The sequence below is a fragment of the Phalacrocorax carbo genome, chromosome 26, assembly GCF_963921805.1.
Source record: "Phalacrocorax carbo chromosome 26, bPhaCar2.1, whole genome shotgun sequence".
NCBI classification, from domain to species: Eukaryota; Metazoa; Chordata; class Aves; order Suliformes; family Phalacrocoracidae; genus Phalacrocorax; species Phalacrocorax carbo.
Genome location: NC_087538.1, coordinates 2,783,082 through 2,808,167, shown reverse-complemented (window position 1 = coordinate 2,808,167; position 25,086 = coordinate 2,783,082). Strand labels below are relative to the sequence as shown.

General features: G+C 47.0%; 1 protein-coding gene across 1 annotated transcript; it reads left to right on the top strand.

Annotated features, from left to right (window-relative positions):
• Nucleotides 1-410: 410 nt before the first annotated feature.
• LOC135317487 (protein ELYS-like) lies at nt 411-24,673 on the top strand (the record flags this gene model as incomplete). Its single annotated transcript, XM_064473780.1, has 24 exons — nt 411-531; nt 1,738-1,991; nt 4,559-4,739; nt 5,527-5,734; nt 7,005-7,121; nt 8,082-8,166; nt 10,147-10,297; nt 12,737-12,869; nt 12,957-13,138; nt 13,613-13,668; nt 15,818-15,908; nt 15,996-16,085; nt 16,248-16,392; nt 16,892-16,896; nt 17,160-17,255; nt 18,022-18,115; nt 19,601-19,724; nt 19,854-19,910; nt 21,124-21,270; nt 22,460-22,647; nt 22,819-22,963; nt 23,058-23,171; nt 24,319-24,466; nt 24,552-24,673. Coding segments are annotated over exons 1-24 (3,054 nt in total), but the record flags the coding sequence as incomplete, so codon positions are not given.
• Between the last annotated feature and the right edge of the window lie 413 nt (nt 24,674-25,086).

Sequence of the window (25,086 nt, the reverse complement as noted above, 5' to 3'; positions counted from 1 at the left end):
GAACACTGACTTGGCTGGATGTGATTCTGCTCAAACATGTAATTTCTCAACTTGTTCTTTTTTATTTATTTTCTAGAGCTTTTTAATGCAAAGCTCACTCTCTGACTCGTGCCGCCTTGCTTGACTTGACTCCAGTGTCTTGGGCTTTTTCCCCGTGTTGTTTATCCTGTCAGTACCCCTGCGTGCCTTTTTGTTGGTGATCTCGTAGGCATCAGAAAAGCAAAGGATTCTGCTTTTGCTCTGCTGTGAGATCCAAACCTGTCCTGAGTGCCCTTTTGTTAAGGAAAAGAGCCGCAGGAGGTGGACGGGAGATTATTCACGGCAAAGGGATGAAAGTTCTGTCAATCTCAGAAATGTCGATGGCTGTCAGGAGCCTCTTTTTGCATTTTCTTCTCTATTCACAGTGAAGAATGCGAGACCTCGCGGCTCAGGTAACGAGCAGCCTGCTGCAGTTTCCCGAGGTGACCATTCAGGCTCTTGGGGAAGATGAGCTCACCCGAGGGTCTGTGCTGCGTGGGCGGTTTTCCAGAGGTGAGCCTTTTCCTTGAAATTGGGTCTTGCTGTGAAGTTGTTACTGCCTGGAGGTGACCTGAGGCACGGGGTCACAGCATCAGCTGTGTCAGGTTGGTGCTGCTCAGGTGCGTCAGGTTTTGAGAGAACAGAAAGCATGAACTATGACAAAATGATGAAAAATGTTAACATTAAAACATTAGTAGAGTTAAACTTTGAAAGGACAACAGCCTGCGCCAGTCTTGAGCTATTAAAATAACACGGGCAAGTCAGTGAGCCCTCCTCAACTTCTAATGGAATGAAAGGCAGTTTTCAAAAAAGTCCTGGTGTGGTTTTGGGCTGTATTTATTGGTACCATCATAACATCCCGTGCAGAACTAGTTCTCCCACAGTGTTAGAGAGGCAGCCTCCCCTGCTTTTTCTTTCCTAGCCTGACTAAAAACAGAAGGAAGAGGAAAGCCCTGTTAGGCGCTGCAGCCAGGTTTGCAGAGCATTTAATGGGACGCAGAGGAGTGTCCCGGGAGAGCTGCTGAGAGCGGCTGAGCAGATGAGGTAGCTGACTTTGTCGGTGATCTGAAGGTAGAGCCGGGGGCCTGCCTGGGTGTCCGGGCTTCTGCTGAGACCATGTAGAATCTCTCTGTGTGACTGTAAGTGCAGTAGTTGAGTTAATACTCCCTTTGTGTTGGAAGTAGTTCAGTGAAACTAAATGTGCTAACTTCTCTCTGTGATCAGCGCGTGTAAAAGTTGAAATTGGCTCCCGCAGTGCCCATTTTGAGGTAATTCCTTGTTGAAGTCCAAATCCCTGCCCAAAGTAGGCGTGTGTCGAGCAAAGTTAGTCAACTAGAAAAGAATTGGCTGAGATTTTGCCATATTTGAAGTATGCTTTAGGAGTTGTATTCTCATATGTATTTAGATGATTTCTAGCAAAACCAAGCTGAATATGGTATAAAGACTAGAGACCAATCTATTGTAATCTTTATCCCAAACAAGCAGAATTCTTCAGTGCAGGAATGCCAAGTCCAAATGCAAAATAATAAGGTGGTTCATTTTACGATGCATTGGTTGAGGATTCAGTGGGTGATTTTCAATAATCGACCCGAATTCGGTAAGCCTCTCTTGCTCTGTGAGCTACTTCTGTTGAAGCAAAGGGGCAGTGATTGTGATTTTCCCGTTGTTTTCAACCCTCTCCTGGGAGTTTGCTTTAGCCAGCCTTTTCTCTTCTTCCAGGGAGAGATGGGCTGGCCTGGCTGGCGTGTGGCCCTCAGCTGGAGGTCGTGAGCGCTGTGACGGGAGAGCGGCTCTCTGCACACCGTTTCAGTGGAGCCCGTGAGCAGCCTCCCACCATCCGCGTGGTGAAGGAGGTTTCCTGGCAGACGGGAACGGGGCTGCTGGTTGGCTTGAGAGAAGCAGAGGGAAGTGTTCTCTGCCTGTACGACCCTGGAACATCGAGCGTGGTTACAGCAGTAGTTCTGCCAGGAAGGGTAGGTGCTTTTTAATGGGGGAAACGTTGTCAGGTGCTGCATAACGCTGTTTCAGGAGCAGCTTTGGAGCGTCTCTTTGCTAGGACGTCCATTTTCTCTATTGTGTCATCATCCTGTCACTGCAGAGTGTCCAGTCGAGAGCACCTTGATGTGAAATTATGGGGTTAACGGTACCGTTATCCTTTGAGTTTGCTGAGAGAGTCAAACAAGTTTTCTGGTTTTACAGTAGAGCACGTAGTTACCTCATTCTCCACTTTGACAAAAAGGCCTTGAAAACTACCTTTTTTTTTTAGCCAGAGTGACAAAGAACTCGTCCTCACCCTGCCTTTCAAGTGTTGGTAACATACATGTCCTGAATGGTTCATTATGTCAGAAATACTGTCTTTAAAACATCTCAGACTTCCATGGCTGTGCTGTAGCTGACTTCGGCACATTCCCAGGAGTCTCGGACTAGCAAGCAGGTGACTTTAGAGCAAAGCACATTTTTCTGTTGACTTAGGATGGGAAAAAACAGGCTTCACTGCGTTACCTGGCAGGTGGTTACAGACTGACTTTCAGCCTGAAGCCCTTGAACCTCTGCTTATTGCATATGGTGCTTGTGCCGGTGGGATACTCTGGTGTAATGTTGCTAATTTTCCCTGCCTTCTCTAACCCATAAACTCAAATGACGTCCTTTCCCCTCGGCTCCTTATCTGAGTGTAGACAAGAGTCACCTTAAGGTAATGGAACATCAAGGTTCCCTCTGTCTTTACCACCTTAGAATCTGCGACAGATAAATACTTCCGTATTACTCAGCTTTCCAGAGCGTGGTTTGGTTTGACTTGCTAGAATCCAGGCGGGGTTTGTTTGTCTGTAGCGCTACAGTGTGACTGCTGGCAGTGAGCGTTTGTGTGGTGGTGATTTCTAACGAGCTGAGCTGGGTTGGTGCTCCGCTGTGTGGGTTTGCCGATCGTCCTGATAAATCTCAGCGTTTGAGATGGAAAGGCAAGCTGTGCGCTGGCATAGACGTGCAGTCATTCAGACTTGTAAAAGCAAATCTGAATTGAAAACATTAACGGTATTAAATTGGTTTATAACGGTTGCATGTTTCAGAGCTCTGGAATGGTATTTTCCCCACTCTTGCTGGTTTGTGTGAGGCAGAAGGGCAGCATGCAGAGTCAGGGAGCTGAGACAGGATTTCTGCGTTCCTTCCCAGAAGGAGCTGGCAGCAGTGTAGGAGAGCGTGCAAAGCCCAGCAACAGCCTAAGCATCTGTGTGTTATCTCAACAGGTTTTTTTCCATGCTAATTTCAAAGCACAGCACTATACCAGCTAGAGTGAAGAACATTAACTCTATCCCAGCTGAAACCATGACAGAAACAATATAAAGTTGTCTCAAATACTGCGGGCACTTCTAGGAGTAGAATTCTTGTGGCCCAGGGGAAAGGTAAATTCTGTAGCAGATTGCCAGGCAGCGCAGTCACAGCAAGTGCTTGACACGGGAGAGGAGAGAACTTTGGGGCTTCGAGGTTTGGTCAATTTTTCCCCACCTCTGGGGAGAAAAACCAATATATTAAAAAAAAGGACTCCTTGTGGTGCTCACTGCTCTGTTCCGTTGTCGTGTAACAGGTTGCTGTTGATGTAAAGCTCCCTGGTGTCACTGTGTGACATTATGCAAGGAGGCTGAAGGGCAGCCCGTGTTCTTTTGTTGTGGAGCCTTAGTGCAGGAGCCCTCACGTGCTGGTGTCTCTGCTGGAGCAGTCAGGGCTGTCCCGGGAGGGGCTGCAGGTGCGGAAAGGTCTGTCTCCATCAGGGCCTTGTACTAAAGCTGCTGGCAGGCGGCTCCGCGTGTTACAGAGCAGCGTGCGCTTCTCCTCAGCCGGAGCTGGCTTTTGGCGAACCAGCTGCTGGGCTTTTTGCCGCTGTTTCGGCACTGAAAACTTTTCTGCTTTCCCTGGTTGCTCTGTTGATTCTAAATGAGGACTGGTGTAGCTTTCCCTAAGCTGGTATCTCCCTTCCGCTCTCTGTAACAAGACTCCCTTGCCGTGGCAGCGGTGTGTCTCCCCTGCAACTTGGCCGCTGCCGCGTCTGACTGAGAGCCGAGATTTGCCCTAGTACCTGTTTGGCAAAGAAGGCGTGGGCTGTATCCCAGTGCTGACGGGCTGGGGGCCGTGGGAGAGCGAGAGTGAGTTTGGCCTTTCTTACTCCAGTCCCTTAAATACGGTCAAGTTTCTTGCATTTAACGCATTTTCTGTGTTGTCTTTGAGTTAATGGTTTCTAAGTAGAAAATGGAACTTGGTAAGCTGTGATAATAGACTGCACCATTGCAGTTGGAGTGAGCTCAGCGAAATCCCTGCAGGAAACCCCGTAAACGGAAGGCAGTAACGGATTTTTGTACAGGACATTTTTGGGGGTTGGTTGGTTTGTTTGTTTTGTCTGGATATAATTGGGATCAATGCTGTGTTTTTAAGTCTGAGAACCCTGTATTTACTTTCTTGCTTCTGATGGGCTGATTCTGGCTTCACTTTTGAGTGATTTCTATCAAAGCTCGTCAAAGAGCTTAAATACTAACTTGTAGTTTTCCTGTAGGTAACTGCTGTAGAGCCCATAACTAACCCCGGAGGAGCCAGCGCGAGGCCTTGGCACCTGCACCGGGCTCTGCAAGGGTTTTGTGGCGTGGCAGCGGTGGCGACAGATGTTGGTCATCTGCTTGTGGTGGACCTTGGTTTGGATGATCTCTCTTGCAGTCAGAGGGAGAATGAACCATCGGGTGAGCTTGCGGTTTCTAAACTTGAACGGAAAAGTAAGAAAACTTGTGTCTTTTAAATCAACAACACGCATCCCACTTTGAAGCTACTGCTGTGCAGACGTTTATGACTGCTGATGACAGGTGGCGGTTTGACATCGTCTGGCCCTGAAAGGATTAAAAATGGGAGTGGCTTCATACTCCTCCTAAGGTTACAAATACCCCCTCCCACCAGGGTCCCTCTGTCACGGTGATTCTCACCAGTGAGGGGTAGGAATCTGACCATCTGAGTCGGTGCAGCTGCCTGACAGGAAGGTGTGTCGGACGTGCCCTGTTTCCTGGGAATGTTCTTCTGCTTCTGTTCATTGACTTGGGGCAAAGTTGAGGCTTGTTTTTTAAAGTAAATATGCCTTACCAAAATCCCTGCATTTCACCAAACGGAACCTGTACTTGGTGTACTCGGATTGCATACGCTGTTTTTGCTCTTACAAGAGTGGCCTCGGGAGCTGGTGTCACTTCAAGTAGCTTCACCATGAGGCCCAAACTGCTGATGTGCAGAGCCCAGGAAGAATTTGTCTATGGAGGTTTCGCTTTCACCTGGTTTTGAAATAGGAGCGAGGATACCTGTCCAGTCAGAGAGTTCCTATGTGCTCTGAGTGCGTACAAAATGGGAAGAGCAGACAAAGTATTGCATCAATGGGTATTTTGCCGGGGACGGTAGCATTAGTTTATACATGTTGTCACGTCAGTGTTTCAAATGCAACCTGAATGGCATAACGCATTCCTTTATTGTGTGGTTTTGTGCGTGTAGCTCTAGTAGTTGTCACCAGAATTGCTGCTGGAGTTCCACTAAGAAGAGAAATGGTGACCGGGGAAGGGAGACATCTCTGCCTTCAGTTACAGTGTCCTTCAGGAACAGCAATATCGACCCTGTGCTACATCAGCAGAAGCAACCAGCTCGCCGTGGGTTTTTCCGACGGCTCCCTGTCACTGTGGAATATGAAAACTCTGCAGTGGGAGTAAGTCGGCCTTTGCACTTGGTCACGCCTGGAGGTGCAGGGCTCTCAAGGCTCTGCTTGAGGAGGAAGTCTGTTAATTTAAAGAGCCCTTTTTCAGGGAGGGAAATGTGGAGTGTAATCTTGGCCTGTTTAGGAATCCCCTTCTGAAGTAACCATTGAGCCATACCTGGATTCAGTGGGCCGCCTTCTGCCCAGCGGGCTGGGACTGTTCTCCTTATTGTGCCCGTGGGCTGAGGAACTGCGGAAAGCTCCCTTCTCTGGGTTCTGTCAAGCAGTTAGGGTGTGAGAGAGCTGCTTTCCATAAGGCAGTTTGTTCCACCAGCAGTATTCAGTGACAGCAGGAGTTGTGTGTGTTTCAATGAAAGAGACTGTAGACATTATTTCTCAGAAGCAGCTCCTGCAATGAGGGCACCCATTGAAAGGCTGAAGTATGTTAATGATGGGATTGTGGTGATCATATTCTTCAAAGCGTCCCGGTTGAAAGGAGTGAGACATGAAGGATCAAGAGCTGATCTGTGGCTGAAAAGACATTCTCTCCCACATTTCAGCCTCGACCAAAAGAGGGGACTGACCCATGCCAAGGCAGCGATGCATGGGAATGAAAGTCTGCTTGGAACACTTGGAGGGGGAATAAGGGTCATGTCAAGGGATAAGCAACAGAGAAATGAGGGAGATGATTTCAGCTCTGCCAAAGAGCAATCCCCCCTGGAATATCTGACCCAGTTCAGATCGGGATTCACTTAAGCAAATCTGCAGTGACTCACCGGGAACTATTGGCGGCATGAATAGAGAGTGGAGGGATAGTGAGGTGGCCAGAATAGATTGTGAAGGTGCAAAGAAGGTTGAGAAGTCTGGAGGAGAAAGGCTTTAGATAGTCCAAGTAAAGAAACAAGACACTACTGGTGTTTGGCGCTGTTTTCAGCTTGTGCAGAAGAGAGGCTGCATTTTCAGTTCAATATTGAAGCAGGCGACAAGAGTAGGAAGAATCTTTTGCCTGGCAGCTGAAGGAATCTTTCATGTTCCTGCTCCGCAGGCAGAGGAGGAGATAAAGCCAGGTTATTGCCCGTGCTGGACAGTAATTTCCTCACCTCGTGGCTGTTGCATCAAAAGCAGTCGCTCCCGTGACTCCCTTGTTTGAGACGGGAGTGTGACCTTCTGTGCCTTGAGGAGAAGCACGTCAGGGGCTCTTTGCTCAGAAGATGCTTCTCCCCTTCTACAAACAGGCAGGGCCACCAGGCTCACCTGCTTTCTGTTTTTGTTAACCCTGCAGGCACCACTGTCAGCTTGAAGGAGGAAGGATTCCTGTCTGCGCCGTTACTTTTCAAGAGCCTGAGCACGATCCTCGCAACTGCTGCTACTTGTGGGCTGTTCAGTCGACGCAAGAAAGGTGAATAAAAGCTTACTATCGGCCACTGATTTTTTTTTTTTTTTGAGTATTTGTTCACCTAGAGTTGACCCACGTGTATTTGTTTTGTTGAATTAGCCGTGCAGGAGATTCTCTCCGGTATGGAAGGGGCTGACGGTGCGATTTGTACAGGATGTAACAGGGATGGAGAGGGACCTACTAGTTCCTCCCTGCTGAAAGGCAGCAAAGCGACAGTGGCTCTATTTCTGTGCTGGCATTCTTCAATGGCTTCCTTTGTTTCCTGATGACTGCTTCATGATTTGCCTGATATTCACACCGTGGTATGAAAATACCATGGAGCGCAGTGGAGGCTGCAGCTCCAGAGCACTAACGGTGCGGATCCACCAGCCTGCTGCCCCTAAAGGAGGAGGTGACAGCATGGCCGGTTCCCTGGTGCCAGCCTGAGCCTTGGTGAGCCAGCTCAGCTCGGCTGGCAGGGAAGGTGCTCAGCAGCCAAGTCGGTGGTTTCCTGCTGGGCTAATGACTGAAAGGAGGGTGTGGAAGGTGCCGTGTGTGCAGGGGAGGGACTGGAGCTTTGGTGGGAAGGGAAGGGGAGAAAGATCTGCCCCTCTCGGCATCAGCAAGCTATTTACTCAGCTCGGCTGCTCATGGAGTGGCAATCTTTTTCAGTTTGACTGTAAAGCAGTTTTGATTGCGAGCTCTTCAATGCCAAGAACTGTTCCCAACCATTTTTACTCCATAGAACATCTTGAAGCTTCCAGATTGTATGGGTAGCCTTTGCCCCAGAAGCTGTTAGTGTCCAAATTTCCTCCTTTGTGGTTTAGCGGCTAAATGTGACCAATTCTTGGGTTTTGGGAAGGGCTGTTTTTCTTTTCAGTGAGACAGTGCTATTCAGGAAACCTCAGCCTAGACCTAAGGAAAGGGTAACGAGGACTATAAAGCAGCTTTGTAACCAAATGTCATCATTTGTACCTTTTCCAGTGAAGGCGATGCCGTGAGTTTACATCTGTTGCAGTTAGCGTTCGCAGACAGGAGGCGCTCGGCTTCAGGACAAGCCATGTACGAGGTAAGACGTGCACGTCCGTGAAAGGATGGAAAGAGTCCTTTTCCCTAAGGGAGTATCAGTGAAGTTGGCAGGGGGAATATTGACCATGACAATTCAGAGATGACTTAAAAAGAAAGAATCTTTTGCTGAGTCTTCCCGGGCACGGCCTTTGTCCATACTTTTTGAAAAGAAGTCGTACAATTTCATACCGCCGTGTCGTGTGTTCCAGCCAGGGCCGTCTGCAAAGAGCCCGTATAAATTCAGTTCCTGAAGAGGCAGCAGCTTTTACAAAGAAAATGATTCTTCATTTAAACACCAAGTGAATGGCCTGTAGGAAGAGAAGACAGGGCTTTGAGTAGCTCTGTTTAACCAAACTGCAGAGTTGAATAAGGTTCTGTCTGTCTCCCTTCCTTAAAACACGGGCGTACAGCTTTATTCTGTTCCGGTCTTCAGGTTTAAATTCTTGTTTTCCCTTTGAGCTCTGTCAGCAGGACTTCACAGGACGCTCACCTGCAGGGTCTCTTCGGTGCTGGTCCTGAAACTTCGTAGCTCTAAAGAGAACTCTTTCTACTTTTTGGCTGCGTTACCTACGAACTCTGCTCTTGAAGCCAGCAAAATACGCAAATACAGTAAAGAGTGGTCTGATTTGGTCAAAAAAGTATATGTAAATTTTTAGAAGTGGCTCCAAAGAGGTTGTGTTTAAAATAGAGGTGAACTAGCCTTACCTCTCTGTTATCTAACAGATAGAAGACGCGTTTTTAGAACGTATAATTTTATTCAGTGTTACGCCTGAAACCCTTGCAAAATCTTTTGGATGGGAAAGTAATCTTAATTCAGAGCATGTCTTTCCTGTTGAGGTGCGGTAGGAGAGGATCTGTGCTCTACAGCCTTGATATTTATTAGTAGTATTTCCTAGAATGGTTAAGAGAAAGCTTGCCTGTTCTCAGAGTAGGTGAGTTAAATGTAACATATCAGGTCATACGAGAATGGATTGTCTCATGCCAGTTCCTTCTAGAGCTGTGAAACTTTAGGAAACTTGGGTAGAATGAGGTACAAGCAATTTTTTTATTCTCTGGTAGGTTTTTGGAGATTTTTAGCTGCTTAGCTTTTGGTTTTGTTTGGTTGGTTTTTAATTGTAGAGCTGCTCTTTGTCCACAATCCACACACCCATGTGTTGTAGGGTAGAGCATTTGACCAAGTGCTGTATTTGGAAAGACAGTATTTCAGTCAATGCTTGCTTAGCAAATGGTGGTCTCAGAGGTTCCACACAATCCTGCTGGAGTTTCTGTAGGTCTCAAAGTAGTTGGCTGACTCTGTAGGAATTCGTGCCCCTAAACGCCTTGCCCACGTGCATGCCATGTCCGCCGGGTTGTTTTGCTGTTGGCTGCACTTGGTGAAGGCAGGGAGGCATATTTCACCCTTTAGTCCCTGAGGAGGTGAGAGGAGGAGCTGGCAGGAGCTGACGTGGTTTGAGAGAAGAGTGTGACTCAGGAAGACGTTCTCATGGCTACTCCCGAGGGATGGGCTTTCACTCTAGCGGTGTGTGCCTATAGATAATGCCTCGCAAGAGAGCTTTGGCTGCTGGAAGGCCGTGACTCCTCTAACTTCATCAGTTCTGTGATCAAGTCATGGAGCAAAGCGCTTTGCATGCCTATGTATGGCATTATTTCAGATCTCTCTTTCTAGATAAATACGTAGGTTTGTGAAGAAACCGGGATGGTGCAAGGAATTCTGCAAAACACATTTAGAACCAGTAATGCGAGGGAAATGCTCAGTTCTGAAAATGTGCAAAGCTTTTACGACCAAACTTACCCGTTACGGTTTGACACTCAGTTCTCTTGCTTGTCAGCTGTAGTTTCTCTTTGCCATCAGATTAAGCGCCTGGGAGAGATACAGTACAATATGCAGGTTCTATTAGACATAGACATTCTTTCCTACTGAGGTATAATGTCTGCTTTTCTCTCAGAATGACCTTTCTCTCGCCTGTGATTTTTTCTGCAGGGTTTGGCATCCTGTGTTGAAAAGTACAGTTTGGATCTGACGGGTGGAGCCTTTCCCTTGAGAGGGCAGGGCAGCAAGGCCAAACTACTCAGCTGTCAGGCTGTAGAAATCTTTCCCAACTGCATTGACAGAGAAGGCAGCGTTGATGAAGGTTTGTTCCTGATGCCCGTGTTTGGTTGTTCTAAACTAAATGGCTTTGGCATCCAAGCAGTGAATGATGTTCCATACCCACAGCCTGAAAGTCTTCAGTATCTGTATAGACTAACTTCTTGGGCTTATTTCAAAGGAAAAACTGGGTGCTTAGGTTCTGTGGGACTTGTTAAAATAAACCCTATTTTTCCCTTCAATGCTTGCTGACATGCTGTAGCGATGTATGGTGGGGTCACCTCTATAACACCTGTCAGTCATTTTATTCCTCCAGCTCTCGTCTTTGAACAGTAGGATCATCCCCTCCATTGCTTAGGAATGTTCCCTCAACTTTCTTTTTTCCCCTCTTCCAACCTATGCCTGCACCTGCATCCAGCTGGCGGCCGGTCACGAGTGCTGTTCCCCAGGGCTCGGTCCTGGGGCCAGATCTGTTTGATACCTTCCCCAAGCACCTGGATGAGCCGGCAGCGTGCCCGCGTGGCCAGGAAGGCCACCAGCATCCTGGCTTGTATGAGAGATAGTGTGGCCAGCAGGAGTAGGGCAGTGATCGTCCCCCCCTACTCGGCGGTGGGGAGGCTGCACCTCGAATCCTGTGTTCAGTTTTGGGCCCCTCACTACGAGAAAGATACTGAGGTGCTGAGTGTGTCCAAAGAAGGGCAGCGAAGCTGGTGAAGGGTCTAGAGCACAAGGTTTAGTTGGGATCTTAGGAAAAATTTCTTCACAGAAAGGGTTGCGAAGCAGTGGAACAGGCTGCCCAGGGAAGTGGTGGCGTCACCATCCCTGGAGGGAGTTAAAAGACGTGCAGACGTGGCGCTGTGGGACAGGGTTTAGTGGTGGGCTTGGCAGTATGAGGTTTACAGTTGGGCTCGATGATCTTAGGGGCCTTTTCCAACCTAAATGATTCTACGAGTCTATGATCTGCCTGTGCACTTTGCCCTCTCTGTGTCTAATAGGTTCCTACACCTACAAGCTCTTAAAGCAATAGCTTCTGGCTTCCCTTGTCCGGATCGACAGTTAAAACTCCTCTGGTGTCTTTCATTACCTTGCAATAATGAGATGTGCATCTCTGGGTTTGCACATCCAGTGATGCTCTGAGCACATCTCTGAGCCGGCTGCAGTGATAACTTTCACAGCCTTTTGTTTGGGTGTGTGAATGCCCTTCCCTCTCTTCTTACTGGCCTTAACTTATGTCTGCTGTTACAAAGACGACACTGGCATGACTTTCTAGGCTATTTGTGTTTATTAGCTTTGTCTTAGTCCTGAAGAGGCAGCTTCCACCTCTTTTGGGGTGCCATCCTCTAACAACAGCGTGTCAAAATCTAATGAAAACCCCTTTGGATTTTCTCCACCTGTGGCATGATTCTGAGGAGAGGGCCTTCTAAAACCTTGTCAAAAACAACCAACAGGCGCACCCACCAAAAAACCCAAACCAAAACCAACAAAAAAGGCCCTTTCGGTCCCCTTTTCATGAAGTCTGAGGCATGGAAAAATGCTTGTCATTTTTCTGATGGCTCCTCATTAGCTTTTATCCAGAAACTATTCAAGTTGTAGGCCCACATGAGCTTCTGTTGGATGTGGGTTGAGGTTAGAAAGGAAGCTGGCTTCTGATTTATGAAACTACTTGACATCTTCAAAGGCAGTTTCAGCGGCTCACACAAGTGAAAGGGCACAGAAGTTCACGATGACACGCAGTAAAGCGTGGGAGGCTCCCTGAGCAGCCCTGATGAACTCAGCAGAGAACAGAGACCCATTTTGCCAAATGACCTGTCTCCTGGTTCCCTGCTCTGTCAGGGTAAAGGATGCACCCCCCACTTTGCTCACATCTGGAGAATGCCTTCTCCCCAGAGACGACAGACCATGCCACTTCTTGAGAGAACCCGAGTGTAACATGGTCAATGTTTGATGTTAAACTCTTTGTTCCAACCTCCTGTTTGTTGGGGTTGGGTTTTGGTGTTTGTTTTGTGTGATAATTGTGTTCCTTCATTCTGACTGTGCTGGAAAGGAGCTATTCGTAACACTCGTAATCGAGTCGAATCTGGAAATTAATAATGCCAGCTGAGTGATCAAGTGTATACGACAAGAATTTGTATGCTTTCTAAAAGCAGCAATGTATGTTTTCCTAGGGTGGTGGGTTGTTTTTTGGTTTTTGTTTTTTTCTAACCATCTTGATGCACTCTTACTGTATGGGAGACTTGATTACCTGACAATTGTGTATTGGGTTTGTCTTAGGACGGATACAGGTTGAACTCGCAAAGGGGGGCAGCATGACTGAAACCTATCACAGAGGTGATGCTATGGTGTACATTTTTAAAATTCTTCTTAGTCAAGTGTTGTGTTTCATGAGTGACGTAACAGAATGAAGCCAAACTAGAAAGGGATGTTTTGAAAATGTCAGATAGATTGTATTTTCTCCCAATAAGAAACAATGTCTTGTCTTTTCCAGTCATATCTCCTGACACCAGTGTCTCCGTCTTCAGCTGGCAAGTGAACACATGCGGCCAGGGAAAACCATCTACTTATTTGGGTGTATTTGACTTTGACTGCTGGTATGAGGCTCAAAAGCCAGGCTCACTAAGGTAGGTTTTTATGAAGCTGGTTTCAGTATCCCTCCCCATAATTCACTGGAAAGTCGGCGTTTAGCTTCTGCGCTTGTTTTCTTTCAGGCCAGAAGAATCCCTTCAGGACTGCCCCTATTTTGCACTGTGGTCACTGGACGCTGTGACAAGCACGACTGCTCCAAACCTCCTTCTGGATGTTGTGGTGCAGGAGCGCAGCCTAAGCTGGAGAGTTCCTCCTTCTTACCCACAACCTGAGCTGTGTTTTCATCCAAGCACCTATAATTTTGGTAGGTATTATATGGCTTTGAGTAGTGATAAGCTTAAACCGAGCTCAAATGCCATTTATTGGTTCTCCTGTTCACTGTTTGTCACGCAAAAACCCAACCAAACCGAAACACCCCAACCCCCCACCCACCCAACTGTGATGACGTTGTACTGACCAAGTATGTGCTGTTGTGACACCTGCCTGACAGGCGGCTGGGTCTGGGGGTTGGGTGCTTCTGTAACGCAGCCCGTGAGGTGGTGCTGGTGATCAGATGAAATGACTCTGGGCTGAAGCTCAAAGCGCAGCACCTCGATAGCCCCGGAGGTAAAATTTCTACACTCAGCCATTATTTTTCTAAAAAAGGCTGTAAGTGATGTCATGAGGAAAACGGGTACTCAGTTGTACCTTTCCAGAGGTTGCTGTGACAAAAATGTAAACTGGTGCTACCATCATGGTGAGAGTATGGAATGTTGTCCAACGTTCGTTGTCTCTGCAGATGGCACGTGCCTGCTGAGCTCTGGAGTTGTTCATGTGACGTGCAGCGGCTTCCAGAAGGAGGTGAGCTTTTACTGTGTCTTTATGGAGAATGTCAAGAGATGGACCTTTCCTAAGCTTTCCATGGCGCTGCTTTCGGTGTCAGGGACCATTTAATGCTCCTCCTGCCCATCCACACGCGTAACTGCAATTGTACCCTGCCAGTTTTATCAAATGTAATGTTTGAGGTCCCCTCTTGGGAGTATAAACCCACCGTTGCCTCCCGTTGAAGCACGATCAGGGACTGAATGTCTAGAAAGGAAGAGAGCGCTGCTCTAGGAGCAGGAAGAGAAAGTCGGGGAAAGGTGTTCCTTCTCTCTCATCAATGAGTGCAACTGCCTGCGTGGTCCTGAGTTTGGGTTTTGATCCCTGATGAGCTGGGAAAAGAGGACAGAATGGAGAAAAGGAAGCATCGTTCCCTCAGAACAACCTTCAGGCAGAGGAGCACTTGGTAGGAAGGGGAGAGCAGTCTTTCCCTGCCCTCATCTTCCTCTCTACTGGATTCCTCACCAGATCTGTGGGGGTGCGTTGGGGCAAAGCGCACTTGTGCACAGTGTGGTAGCTAACATGAACGTCTTGGCAGGTTGGCCTGGCCCATAGGCTGTTTCTTTTGCAAGCCTGATGTAGGCTCTTCCATTCAGATTGGGTGATCTGATGTCAGCTCCACGTTGGAAATAATTGGGAAATGCAGAAATTTGTCATACCCTTTGCTGAATTGAGACTAGATCATTCAGAGGCTTGTTAGGGATTTGAGCAGGAATTGCTTGTGAATGTGAGTAAGACAAATCTCAGAATTAGGGGCAAGAAGCTTGGTTTGGGGTTTTGTTTGCCACCGTAAGTCGTACTCGGTGTGTTTCCTTGTCTGAGACTGGTTTTCAGAAAAAGATGGAAATCTGATGTGTGTATTTGAACGTGTAGAAATGGCTTTGAATGTGATGATTTTATTTAGAAGGGAAAGATACTTGTGAATGTGCTTAAAAAGCCAAAGAAAGAAGCAAACAAAAAGCAAAAGCCCTAAAAAGGACAATTTGATGAGGGCTCAGTCTTGGGCCCCTCGGGACAAGAAGGACATAGAGTTGCCGGTGCGTGTCCAGAGAAGGGCAACAAAGCTGGGGAAGGGTCTGGAGAACAGGTCTCATGAGGAGAGGTTGAGGGACCTGGGGTTGTTTGGCCTGGAGGAGAGGAGGCTGAGGGGAGACCTTATCGCTCCCTGCAGCTGCCTGACAGGAGGCTGTTGTGAGGTGGGGGTTGGTCTCTTCTCCCAGGTCACTAGCGATAGAACGAGAGGAAACGGCTTCAAGCTGCATCAGGGGAGGTTTAGGTTGGATATTAGGGAAAATGCCTTCACTGCAAGAGTGGTCAGGCCTTGGAAGAGGCTGCCCAGAGAGGTGGGGGACTCACCATCCCTGGAGGTATTGAAAAGACATGTAGACGTGGCACTTGAGGCCTGATTTAGGAGACATGGTAGTGTTGGGTTGACAGTTGCACTCATTGATCCTGGAGGGCTTTTCCAACCTTAAGGATTCTATGATTCTATGTTTCTATGTTCATTTCACCTGGAAGAAGTACCAGAACACCAGCTGCACTAAGCTACTCCTTAACAGTGCACGTCTGTGCCTGCCTGTGCTTTGCCCTTCTGAAGGATCGCCACGGCATTAGAACACAGTGTTTGAAGCGCCTAAAACTGAAACCTATTAGAACATCAATGTTTCACTTCTTTTCTGTCATTTTGGGAAATGACAACTTAATGTTTGGGGTGTCGTAACTGCTTCATGTCTTCATAGCCTGGAAAGCTGCTTGATCTTGGCTTCACTGCTTCCATGCAAACGTTGCAGAGTTCTGTTTGTTCTGTCCCCTTCGCGCATTCCTGATGGCAAACTTCTCTGCACCCCATGTGCCATGGGTATAAGCAGGGCACGTTGCTGGGAATAGTTAATTGGAACGCAGTAAATTGAGAGGATAATGCAGAGGCATGCAAATAAAGATTAGAATTAGCCTTTGGGAAGTTGATGTGTCAGGGGAAAAATTCCATGTGCTCCTCACAGCAACAAGCAGCCCAGCCTGTGATGCCTGAGTGAGTGTAGGGTTAGAAACAAGCACTTACTGTTGGTGGTTGGGATGTTGACAGCAGGTAGGATTCTCCTTTGATTTCGCCTGTTACTTTTAGGAGGAGCAGTTAGACGCGGTCTTGTCAGCTGCTGCCCAGACAGGTTCTGTAGGGCTTCTGACTGGCTGCATTAAGCTTTGGACATCTAAAGGTAAGACTTGTTATGTTTTTTTTATGTTGCATGGTTTCTTCGTTTGGAATTCTTGATTCATTTCTTTTTTGTTCTCTCTTTTTAAAGAGCAGCCAAGTTCTGCTGCTAATTTACAGTTTGCCCTTGACTGGACATGGAGCAGGGTGATCTATACACAACACGAATTTGATGACATATGTGAGTACTAGTGCAGCCATGCTGCAAACCTAGAATCAGTCTTTCCAGTTGAGCTCATTCAGTGATCTGCTGGTAGATGGTCTTGCCCGCAGATCTGGAAGTGCACTTTGAAACTCTGCAATGGCTCTGTAGGCTAACGATTTCATACCTGTTCTTGAAAAGGTGTTGCGCTGTTTGACGGCTCCTGCAGCTCCACTGACCCGCAGAGGTTACAGGCTCTGCAGCACCGCCAGTTGCTTTTGAGCAACCTTAGCACAGTCTTGAACTGTTTTCTAACAGAGGCACAAGAGCTCGCCGGAGAAGGTTTGTCACAGTATTTCTAACTCTCTGGTATGTCTTATGAAGATTTGGAACGATGCTGGGGCTGTAATTGTGGAAAGAGGAGCTTCTGTTGGTTTTGCTGATTGGCAGAAAGTCAAATGTAGCGGGGAGAAGGGGCTTAAATGGAGGGGTTGGGGCTGCCACTTACCGCGCGTTGAGTTCAGGGCAAGAGTTTGTTGGGGAGCTGGTGCGAGTGGGTGGGGAGGCTGCGGTCAGCAAGGAGCTGTGCAAGCACCCGGCTTGAAATTACAGCAACGGGATGTGGCACTGTGACAAATACTCCCTTTGATTGTCAGCTAGCAGTGCGTGATTGCATGCAAATATTGGATTGGAAATGACTAAAATCAGAGAGGAAGCCTAAATGAGTAACATGTAAAGTGAGTTGCATGAGTTTCTGTAGCTGTTTCTATTAGAACTTGTTCCTGGCATATTGAGGAGAAAAGAGAAAATCCCTTTGCTAGAGTAAACGTCTCTGCTACGTGAAGAACAGGTGCCTTATCCATGAGTGGATTTAGTAGTTCCAACTTCACTTTTTTATTAAACCTTTAGTGAATCTTCTTCTTTGTAGGGGTTGCTTGTGATTGTGGGCTTTTACTTCAGAGAAGGACGTGATACGGAGTGAAAAATGCACAGGCAAAGATTTCTACCGTGTTATTTTTCTACTTTCTCTTTAGTGCAATGAGGGGAGCTTTATAAAAAACAAAAGAAATTGCACACCAACAGTCCTCTTAAGCTTCTTTTCATGTTTTGCAGACTTGACAAATAAGCTGGCGGTGACCAGCCTCGCAGCTTTGTATGCACGAGTGGTCCTCTGGTTCTGTGGGTCCCGCCTCCTGCCCGAGGGCTCAGGTAAGCCTAAACTGTCACGCGTCTGTAGCAGTCAGTGCTTCCTATGAACACGTGCTTCCCCATGGTTTTGTCAAGGCTTCATCAATACCAAGTCGTGCCCGTTCAGTGACAGCAGATGCTGAAGTTCTGCTGCTGAAATTGAGATTTCACTGTTTTTTCAACTACGTCGTGTAGAATGATGGAAGCAGTTTCTTTCCGGGGTGTTTCTCAGAAACAGCAATAAGCCTCTGAGGGAGGGAGTTGCTCGTGCCCACAGCTTGAAATCTTTGGGATTGTAAACAAGTAACTGCTAAAGCACCAACACGGGAATGCTTGATTTTACAGTAAAAGCCTGACGTGCGTGTTTTGAACTTTTTACGGATTGTTTGAGGAAAAAATACACCTTGGAAATAGTTCATCATTTGGATGGGTTATAAATCCTATTGTCAGCCTTAACTGTCTTACGCATGTTCACATGACATGTTTAAAAACCCATTCCCTTTGAGAACTGGGTTTTTTTTTTAGAGTGAACTTCAGCTGACACTACATGTTCTGGATGCTACATCACCTGTAAGCTTGAAATGGCACTTAGGACAAGGAGGAATTGACTCCTGTGTCGTAGGTCTCTTTTAGCAAAGGCAGAAGGAGGCTGGGCTTCTTTCAAAGCCGGAGGCTTGGCTGTGCTTTTGATGCTTAGCTTGTGTGTTCTTCTGTCTTTTTAGTCAAAAACTGTAGGTTGAAAATGTGATATGACTGCTTTAACTTACTTCTTATTTATTGCCTGTAGGTGATGAGATGCGTTTCTCTAGACCTTTCTACAATTATCCTCTGATTCGGAGCTACTACGCTGGTCATCGACAGCAACTGGAGCGTTTATCAAGGTAGGACGTGCAGGAAAGCTCTAGAACAGTTCCACTGCAAATTCAGAAGCGGCAGCAAGTGGCTTTTCCATCAGCAGCTGTATTTGCTACGCTTCATGCATTTGCTGGCAACACTCTTGACTGGAGTGATGCGTGTGTCCTGCTGAACAGAGAGGTTCCTTTCCCGTGTTGAAATGTTGATATATACCTCTGCTTAGTGCCCTTTGTTGGTACCATCATTGTTTTGACGTGCACGTAATTCATTGGCAATTCTGTGTCATTTGTTACCACTGGAAAAGGTCGTGTGGTGAGGACAGGATCAGTCACGGCCAGGTCAGCAAGGCACGGCCTTTGCAGAGCAATTGTTCTGGACACAGAAGAAAGCGTGTTTTAGGAAAAAAAAAACAAAGCAAAAACCAAAAAACAAAGCAAAAATAATCTCTCTCAATGACCAGTGATAGATGGCGATAAGGGGATTGGCCCAAATCTCCCACTCCCAAGCACCGCGGTGTCGTTGAAGGAGATGGGCAGAGTCACATGCAGCTGGCACGGCCAGCGCTCTCCTGGCGACTGGATAAAAGCCCCTTCCTCACGGGAGCTCCCTTTCCTGGGCTGGCTCACGAGCATAATGGTGATGCGCCTTGGGTTAGGTGAGAACAGATTTTTCTTTGGCAACTGTTCTGTAACCTAAAGAAAGTCCTCAAGTAGCCGTGGCTGTGGCACCGTGAGCAAGGTGCAGCAGGAGGAGTCCAGGTGGAAGCTGCTCTATGTCAGGCGCTGGCTTTCAAGCTCCTCTTCCTGCGCGTCCTTCTCAGGTAACTCTCGTACAGGCTCACGGGCTCCTTAGAAGCACCACCTCCAGCGTGCTGCTTCTGCTCGTCCTCCTCGGGAAATGAAAGGCTGGCGTCGCAGCCCGCAGGAGCCTGCGATGGGCTTCTGAGGAATGCAGTGTTTCACAGGCCAGCCCTCCGTCACTGTGATGGCACGTGCAGAGGCGCAAACGTGCTGCTTCAGGGGATACCAGAATTCAGCTGCGGGCTCAGCTTTCTGACCGTGACTGTTTTTCAGTAACAGAAGCGAGGTGCTGAGACCAAAGCCTGACATTGCCGTGCTGGGGTCTCACCGCTGTGTGTGGGAACACTCCCGCTGGGGGCGTGAGGTTTGGGGTAGCTTTGCTCACACTGCCCTTGTATTACAAGTAATGCGGCACAAAAGAAAAACTGAAAACTAAAAGGTCGCTGCAACTTTCCCCTTAATAAGGGAGCTTTTTGGATTCCTATTTGGAGCTCCTTTAATAATTCACTAGGATCTAATGAGCACCTTTCACCTGACTCCGAAATTTCTTTCCAGTCTACTTCAAGTCATGATCATGCCTTTGTCTGTTTGTTCCTTTCTTGGAGTCATGGGAGCTTTAGCTGGGTTTGTTTTGGCTGGAGGAAATCTGTGACACCGAGAGGCCGGAATTAGTGTTTTCCTCTGTCAAATCCTCGCTACGTTTTGTTCCAGAGGCAAATGGGACTCTGACTGCCTGATGATCGATGGGATGGTTTCCCAGTTGGGAGACCAAGTTGAGGAGATGTGGCAGAGAGAGGAAGGAGGAACTGGGAAATACCCACCTCCTAGTTTACAGGTGAGTGTTGTGTTCCCTGAAAACAACCACCACCACCACCACAAACCCCAGCCCCAGCCCAGCCCTCCCCCAAAGCCAATGATTTCTCAAAGAGAGGAGTTTTAAAAAGCTTCTACCTTTTCATTCCAGGCACTGCTGGAGCTCTATTTGCTAGAAGGCGTTGAAGAAAGCCACAAACATGCAATCGTATCCCTTGGAGTTATTTCTGTCACACCTCCAGTATACGCGCATCAGGGGTCTGAAATGTCTGTCACCTACGCGTTCGATGCATTTTCTAATTTGTGCTTCAAACACACTGCGGATGAACACGTGTAGTTAAGAATTAAGTCGCAGACAGAAGCATTGTTTGATTTCTTTGTACTGTGGATTGTTTAGGAATTTTTAAAATGTTTTGTTGCAAAGTCTTTTCTGATGTGAGAAAACAGGTTTACTAAGCAATGTTAAAGGTAGAAAGCTCCCCTAGATTGTCTCAAAATGTAAACTGTTTTTCATTTTTGAAGCACCCACAGCTGTAGCAAACAGCTGCTTCCTCGAGCGATGCACTAGAATGTGCTGCTTCAGAGCAAAAGGATTTCTGACAGCGGTGTACCAGGACCTGATGTTGCTGAAATCATCCATTTTCCAGCACAGCTAACAGGGCTTGCTTTTGTGCTGTTACAAGTGCGGGCACACAGAATAATAGAGAGAGAGAAGGGAAAAGTCATTGGGCAGAAACTGAACTTTTAAGCTGCCGAAATACACTGTGTTGCTTTGGTTGTGTGTTGTCTGACCCGAGAGGGGAGCCTAGAGAGCAGGGGCTTTAAAGCTGTTGCACCCCGGAGCTCTCTGATGAGAACAGACCCCCCAAAACAGCTGTCAGAAAGAGAGAGTGACACTGCCAATGAGTGATCCACATACTGGTTTAAATCCAGTTTTAATCATGCAGAGCTAAGCTGTGCTGTAAGGACACCCTAATTTCAGTTGTTTCATATACGCTGGAAAGGAGGGAAGAAACCAGCTGTAGAATTTGTTTGCTTTAATAATCAAGCATTGGCCGTTCTCGTGTTTTGAATGTCCAGCTGGTGGCTCCAGTGACTAAAGAGGGAGCCTGTGTTTCCAACGGAACTGTTTAAATATCGAAAGGCAACCTTTCTGAATGCCTTAGAGAAATCAGAGAGTCTGTCTTTCTGGTTATTTATTCAGAATGCAATTTTGTTGTTAGGGCCTGACTATCTTCAGGTTGCAACAGCATGAAATGGCAAGACTAATACATGAGTATTTTCTGCGTCCTACCACTATGATATTCTTATTTCATTTTATTATCTATTAATATTCTATTAACAATAGTAATAATGTTATTTCATGTGATAAATTGTTGGTCTTGCAAATCTATTAGCCTTAATTAGATACTTGATATCAGACAATTTACTTGCTGCTAGACATCATACATTCCTTTCCGAACAAAACAGAACCTTCCGTCGACTCCTTCGCAGCTGCCTTTGCCATCCCTTCGGGCCTTGTTAAGCTTATTCGAGGTTTTTGGCTTCTAGACCACAAGGACTATGATGTAAGTATGTGACAGTTTAGTTGGGCACACATTGCAATACAATGCTATGATCTATCAAATGATGTAAAAACCCTGGTGCTTAGCTGATACCAGGTGATAAAACATGGGAAGCTTCTTTTTTGTAATGCTGCTTCAGCAGCACCTTCAGCAATACGTGATGGTCTGCAGTTTGGTTTTAATTACGTTGAGAGGAAATGGATTAAGACAATGAAGAAGTCAGCGTTAATGCTTGACGTGTGACTTGCCAAAGCCGTCTGTTCAGGTTGTTCTCAGCAGAGCAGTCGAGCACTTTCTCAAAAGCAGTGGTTTGGGGACTTTAAATAGTCAAGTGACCATCCTGGCAGCAAGACTTGAGACAGAAGACCGCAAAAGTGACTCTTCAATCTAATTCATGTTCCTCCTGATGCTGAAGGTTGCCTTTGCCTGTCACAATTTTAATGCAACCTGTCTGGGAGAATAACTTGTATTTCTAAGAAGTGATGTTTGCCTATGGGGATTTGGTAACCCTAGCCGAGTGTGAATCACTCCTTTTAAAAGACTCTGGTTTTTTTCTGTATGGCTAACTGATTTTTTTTTTCCTGCAAATAGTAAAGAATTTATATTTACCTGTCCGGTATCAAGGACATTCACCCTTACTGAAGAAACTTTTGAACAGTTTTGTTGTGTGCTTGTGTGTCCAGTCTGATCCCCTCTATACAAAGAGGATGTGGCCAGGCTGGAAGGGGCCCAGAGAGGGGCCACCAGGATGATCAGAGGACAGGGAAGCTGCCATACGAGGATGGGCTGGGAGAGCTGGATTTGTTCAGCCTTGAGAAAAGGAGGCTCAGAGGGGATCTCATCCCCATGTACCAGGGCTTAGGGGGTAGCTACAAAGAAGGTGGAGACTCCCTTTTTACACGGAGTCCCATAGAGAGGACAAGGGGGATGGACACAGGTTGCTCTTGGGGAGATTCCGATTGGGCACCAGAGGGAAATTTTTCACACTGAGGACAGTCACCGTTGGAATAATCTCCCCAGGGATGTGGTTGACTCGGCCATGTTGGACACCGTCAAGAGTCGTCTGGACAGGGTGCTGGGCCATCTTGTCTAGGCTGGGCTCTTCCCAGAAAGGTTGGGCTAGATGATCGCTGAGGTCCCTTCCAACCTGGGATTCTGTGATCTTAGTAAACCTGATCTCCACCTTCTGCAGAACTCCCTGGCCCTGCTCTTTCACCCAGCTACAATCAAACCTGTGTCGTGGCAACACGTGAGAATTCTTCGGTCCCTCATGTGCCAAGGAGAGCATGGGCGAGCCCTCAGATACATGCAGGTGATGAAGCCACCGTTCTCAAGCAGTCGTGAAGAGCGGCTTTTCCTCACTGTGCTGTTGTCCAATAGGTAAAGAAATATATGCCACCATTTTGGCATTGAAATCCTGTGAAAGATGGAGAGCAAACACTAGAAATCACAATCCCCTAAATTTCCTTTAAACTTTGAGCACAATAACTGTGGGGTATCTTTTTAGTTATACTATTAATACGCCTTTACATCTCAAAAACTTAACTGCAGGTGCATGGCGGAGGCTTGGGCTCTGCTGCAGGAGCACACCGCTCAGTTAAAGGAGGAAGAGCTATTAAAAGACATGTATGACATCTGTCGGGAGATGGGACTAGTGGGAGACTTCCTGAGGCTGCCTTTCACAGACTCTGAACAAGTAAGTGTGGGCAAGAGGAAAATCTGAACCCCCTCTTTGCCAAGAGAAGAGGCAGGGTCATCATATATGTTTTCAAATGTGTTATTTCTCATAGAAGTGTTTGGAGAAATTTTTACGGACTCATGAGATTCTTTTAGTCCGGCATCTGCAGCGTGCCAACTGTACGGCAGCCCCACAGCTGAACCGGGCGATGAACGTTCATCTCATGGTAAGCGTAAAAGTTCTGCCAAGTGTGCAAGGTTCTCTTAGGGGTTACTAACTAGATTTAACAGTGCTCAATAAGAATCCTGCTTTCTTTATCACACCCTTCTTTGAAATACTTGCAATAAGCCTCTGCACCTTACGTTACAGCTGAACCTAAAAGTTGAACAGAATGTGTCACTGCTCCAAAGCTACCCCGTGCAGTTGGAAATTCTGTGTTCCAGGCTGTTGTTGACTCCACTTCGAACAGTTTGTTTGTGTCTGAGGATTAAATAAGTATCTCCTGTCAGCCACTCTTACCATTCAGATATTCAGGGACGTACGTTATGTAGCGTTCAGAAGATTGGAAGTTGTTTGGGTCACTGTGGAAGGAAGAGTGTGTTGTATGTCATCTCTGGTATCTTGCAGGCAACTCTGGGTGCCAACCCACAGGCAACGTTTGCATCACGGGTTGTTCTTTTTATTATTTCCTCAAGCTACAGCGTGAGGTCTGCAATTCCACAGCTTTCGTTTTACCACTTTTAGGACAGAAATTCTTACCTAACTTCTGAGTCTCAACATAGGCAGGTCAAATTCTGTGTTATCGGAACTTCTGTTGTGGTTCTGTGATCCATTTGCTGCTTTCCAGAACCATAGTTTCCCAGGGAAGCAAACTTGTGGGGTGGTTCTGGAAGGCTGAGGTCCTGCGTTTGAAAGCTTCCATCCCGGGGGAAGGGGTGTGTAGGCAGCTTTCTCTTCCTCATTTTAATCCTCACTTCCTCTTGTCCAACGTAACCCGCCGCTGCCCTGGAGATTCAGTCACCTGGGGCAGCGGCGTTTCAGGAAAAACAAGAGAAAGGCACTATTTTGTCAGCCACGTGAAACTTGTGGGTGCTGACAAGCGTGTCAGAATGAGGTTCTGCAGGGTGCCGGCATGGTTTTAACTTAAAGTTGTAGGTTCTGCTATTATTCTAGTCTTCCTTCCGCTTGGCTAAAAATTCCGGGTGAAGCTGGTGTGCGCTGATGGGCAGAACTGGCTGCCGCTCCGTGCAGGGGGTGTATTTTACTGCACCTGTAGAGGAAACATATTCCCTAATTCGAAATAGCACCGACAGCTCCGTGCTATGAACTTCTTGTAACATTTAACTTCTTGCTTTACGCTTCTCGTTCATCAGAACGACTGTGCTCCTCGCTGGAGACAGAGAGCAGTTGCCAGAAATTCTCTCTCAGCCCAGCACGGCAAGACCCTTCCTAGAGGTCAGAGGCAGCTGGCTGTAGAGAGAGCCAAGCCTTACCATCTGCCTTCGTCCGGACCAAGAGAAGGTAATTTTTAGGGGGGGAATATAACGCACAACTAACCATCGCTTTGATTGCACAAGGCTGATCGTTTTTCCCTCGTGCTTTACAGCTGCAAGACCAAAGCCAATCTCGACAGTAACAAAACCAGCTAATGCAGGAAATGTGGATCCAAGGGCACCTTTCAGCAGTCGTGTGTTGGCCAAAGTTAGAGAGTTATGGGTAGGAAACGAGCAGAAACCCAGTTGAGAGAGAGTTTTTCTGTTATGATAATGTTTGCTATGCAAAATACATGTGTTTATATTATGGTAAATGTGTTCAGAGAATTTAAGATGGCTAAAACTAAAACCCTGATTACCATCAAGCTATTGGTGTACACATCTTGCTAGACTTGATTGTGTGATCAAATAGTGATCTCTTCCCACTTGCTGACACATTTCTGCTTTGTTTCTGCCTCTTTTACTTAAAAATAGGCAGAACGATAAAGAGCAGGAGAGAGGCCAGTAGCTGTCAGATGAGTTTCCTACAGGTGGTGTGGCCAAATCAACCCCAGTTCTGGTATATTTGGCCATGAGGGCAATGAAGGTCAGTTACTGCCCTTCTCTGCTGTCCTTTTGCCATGAGAAAAGACCAAGACCTTGGGCAGA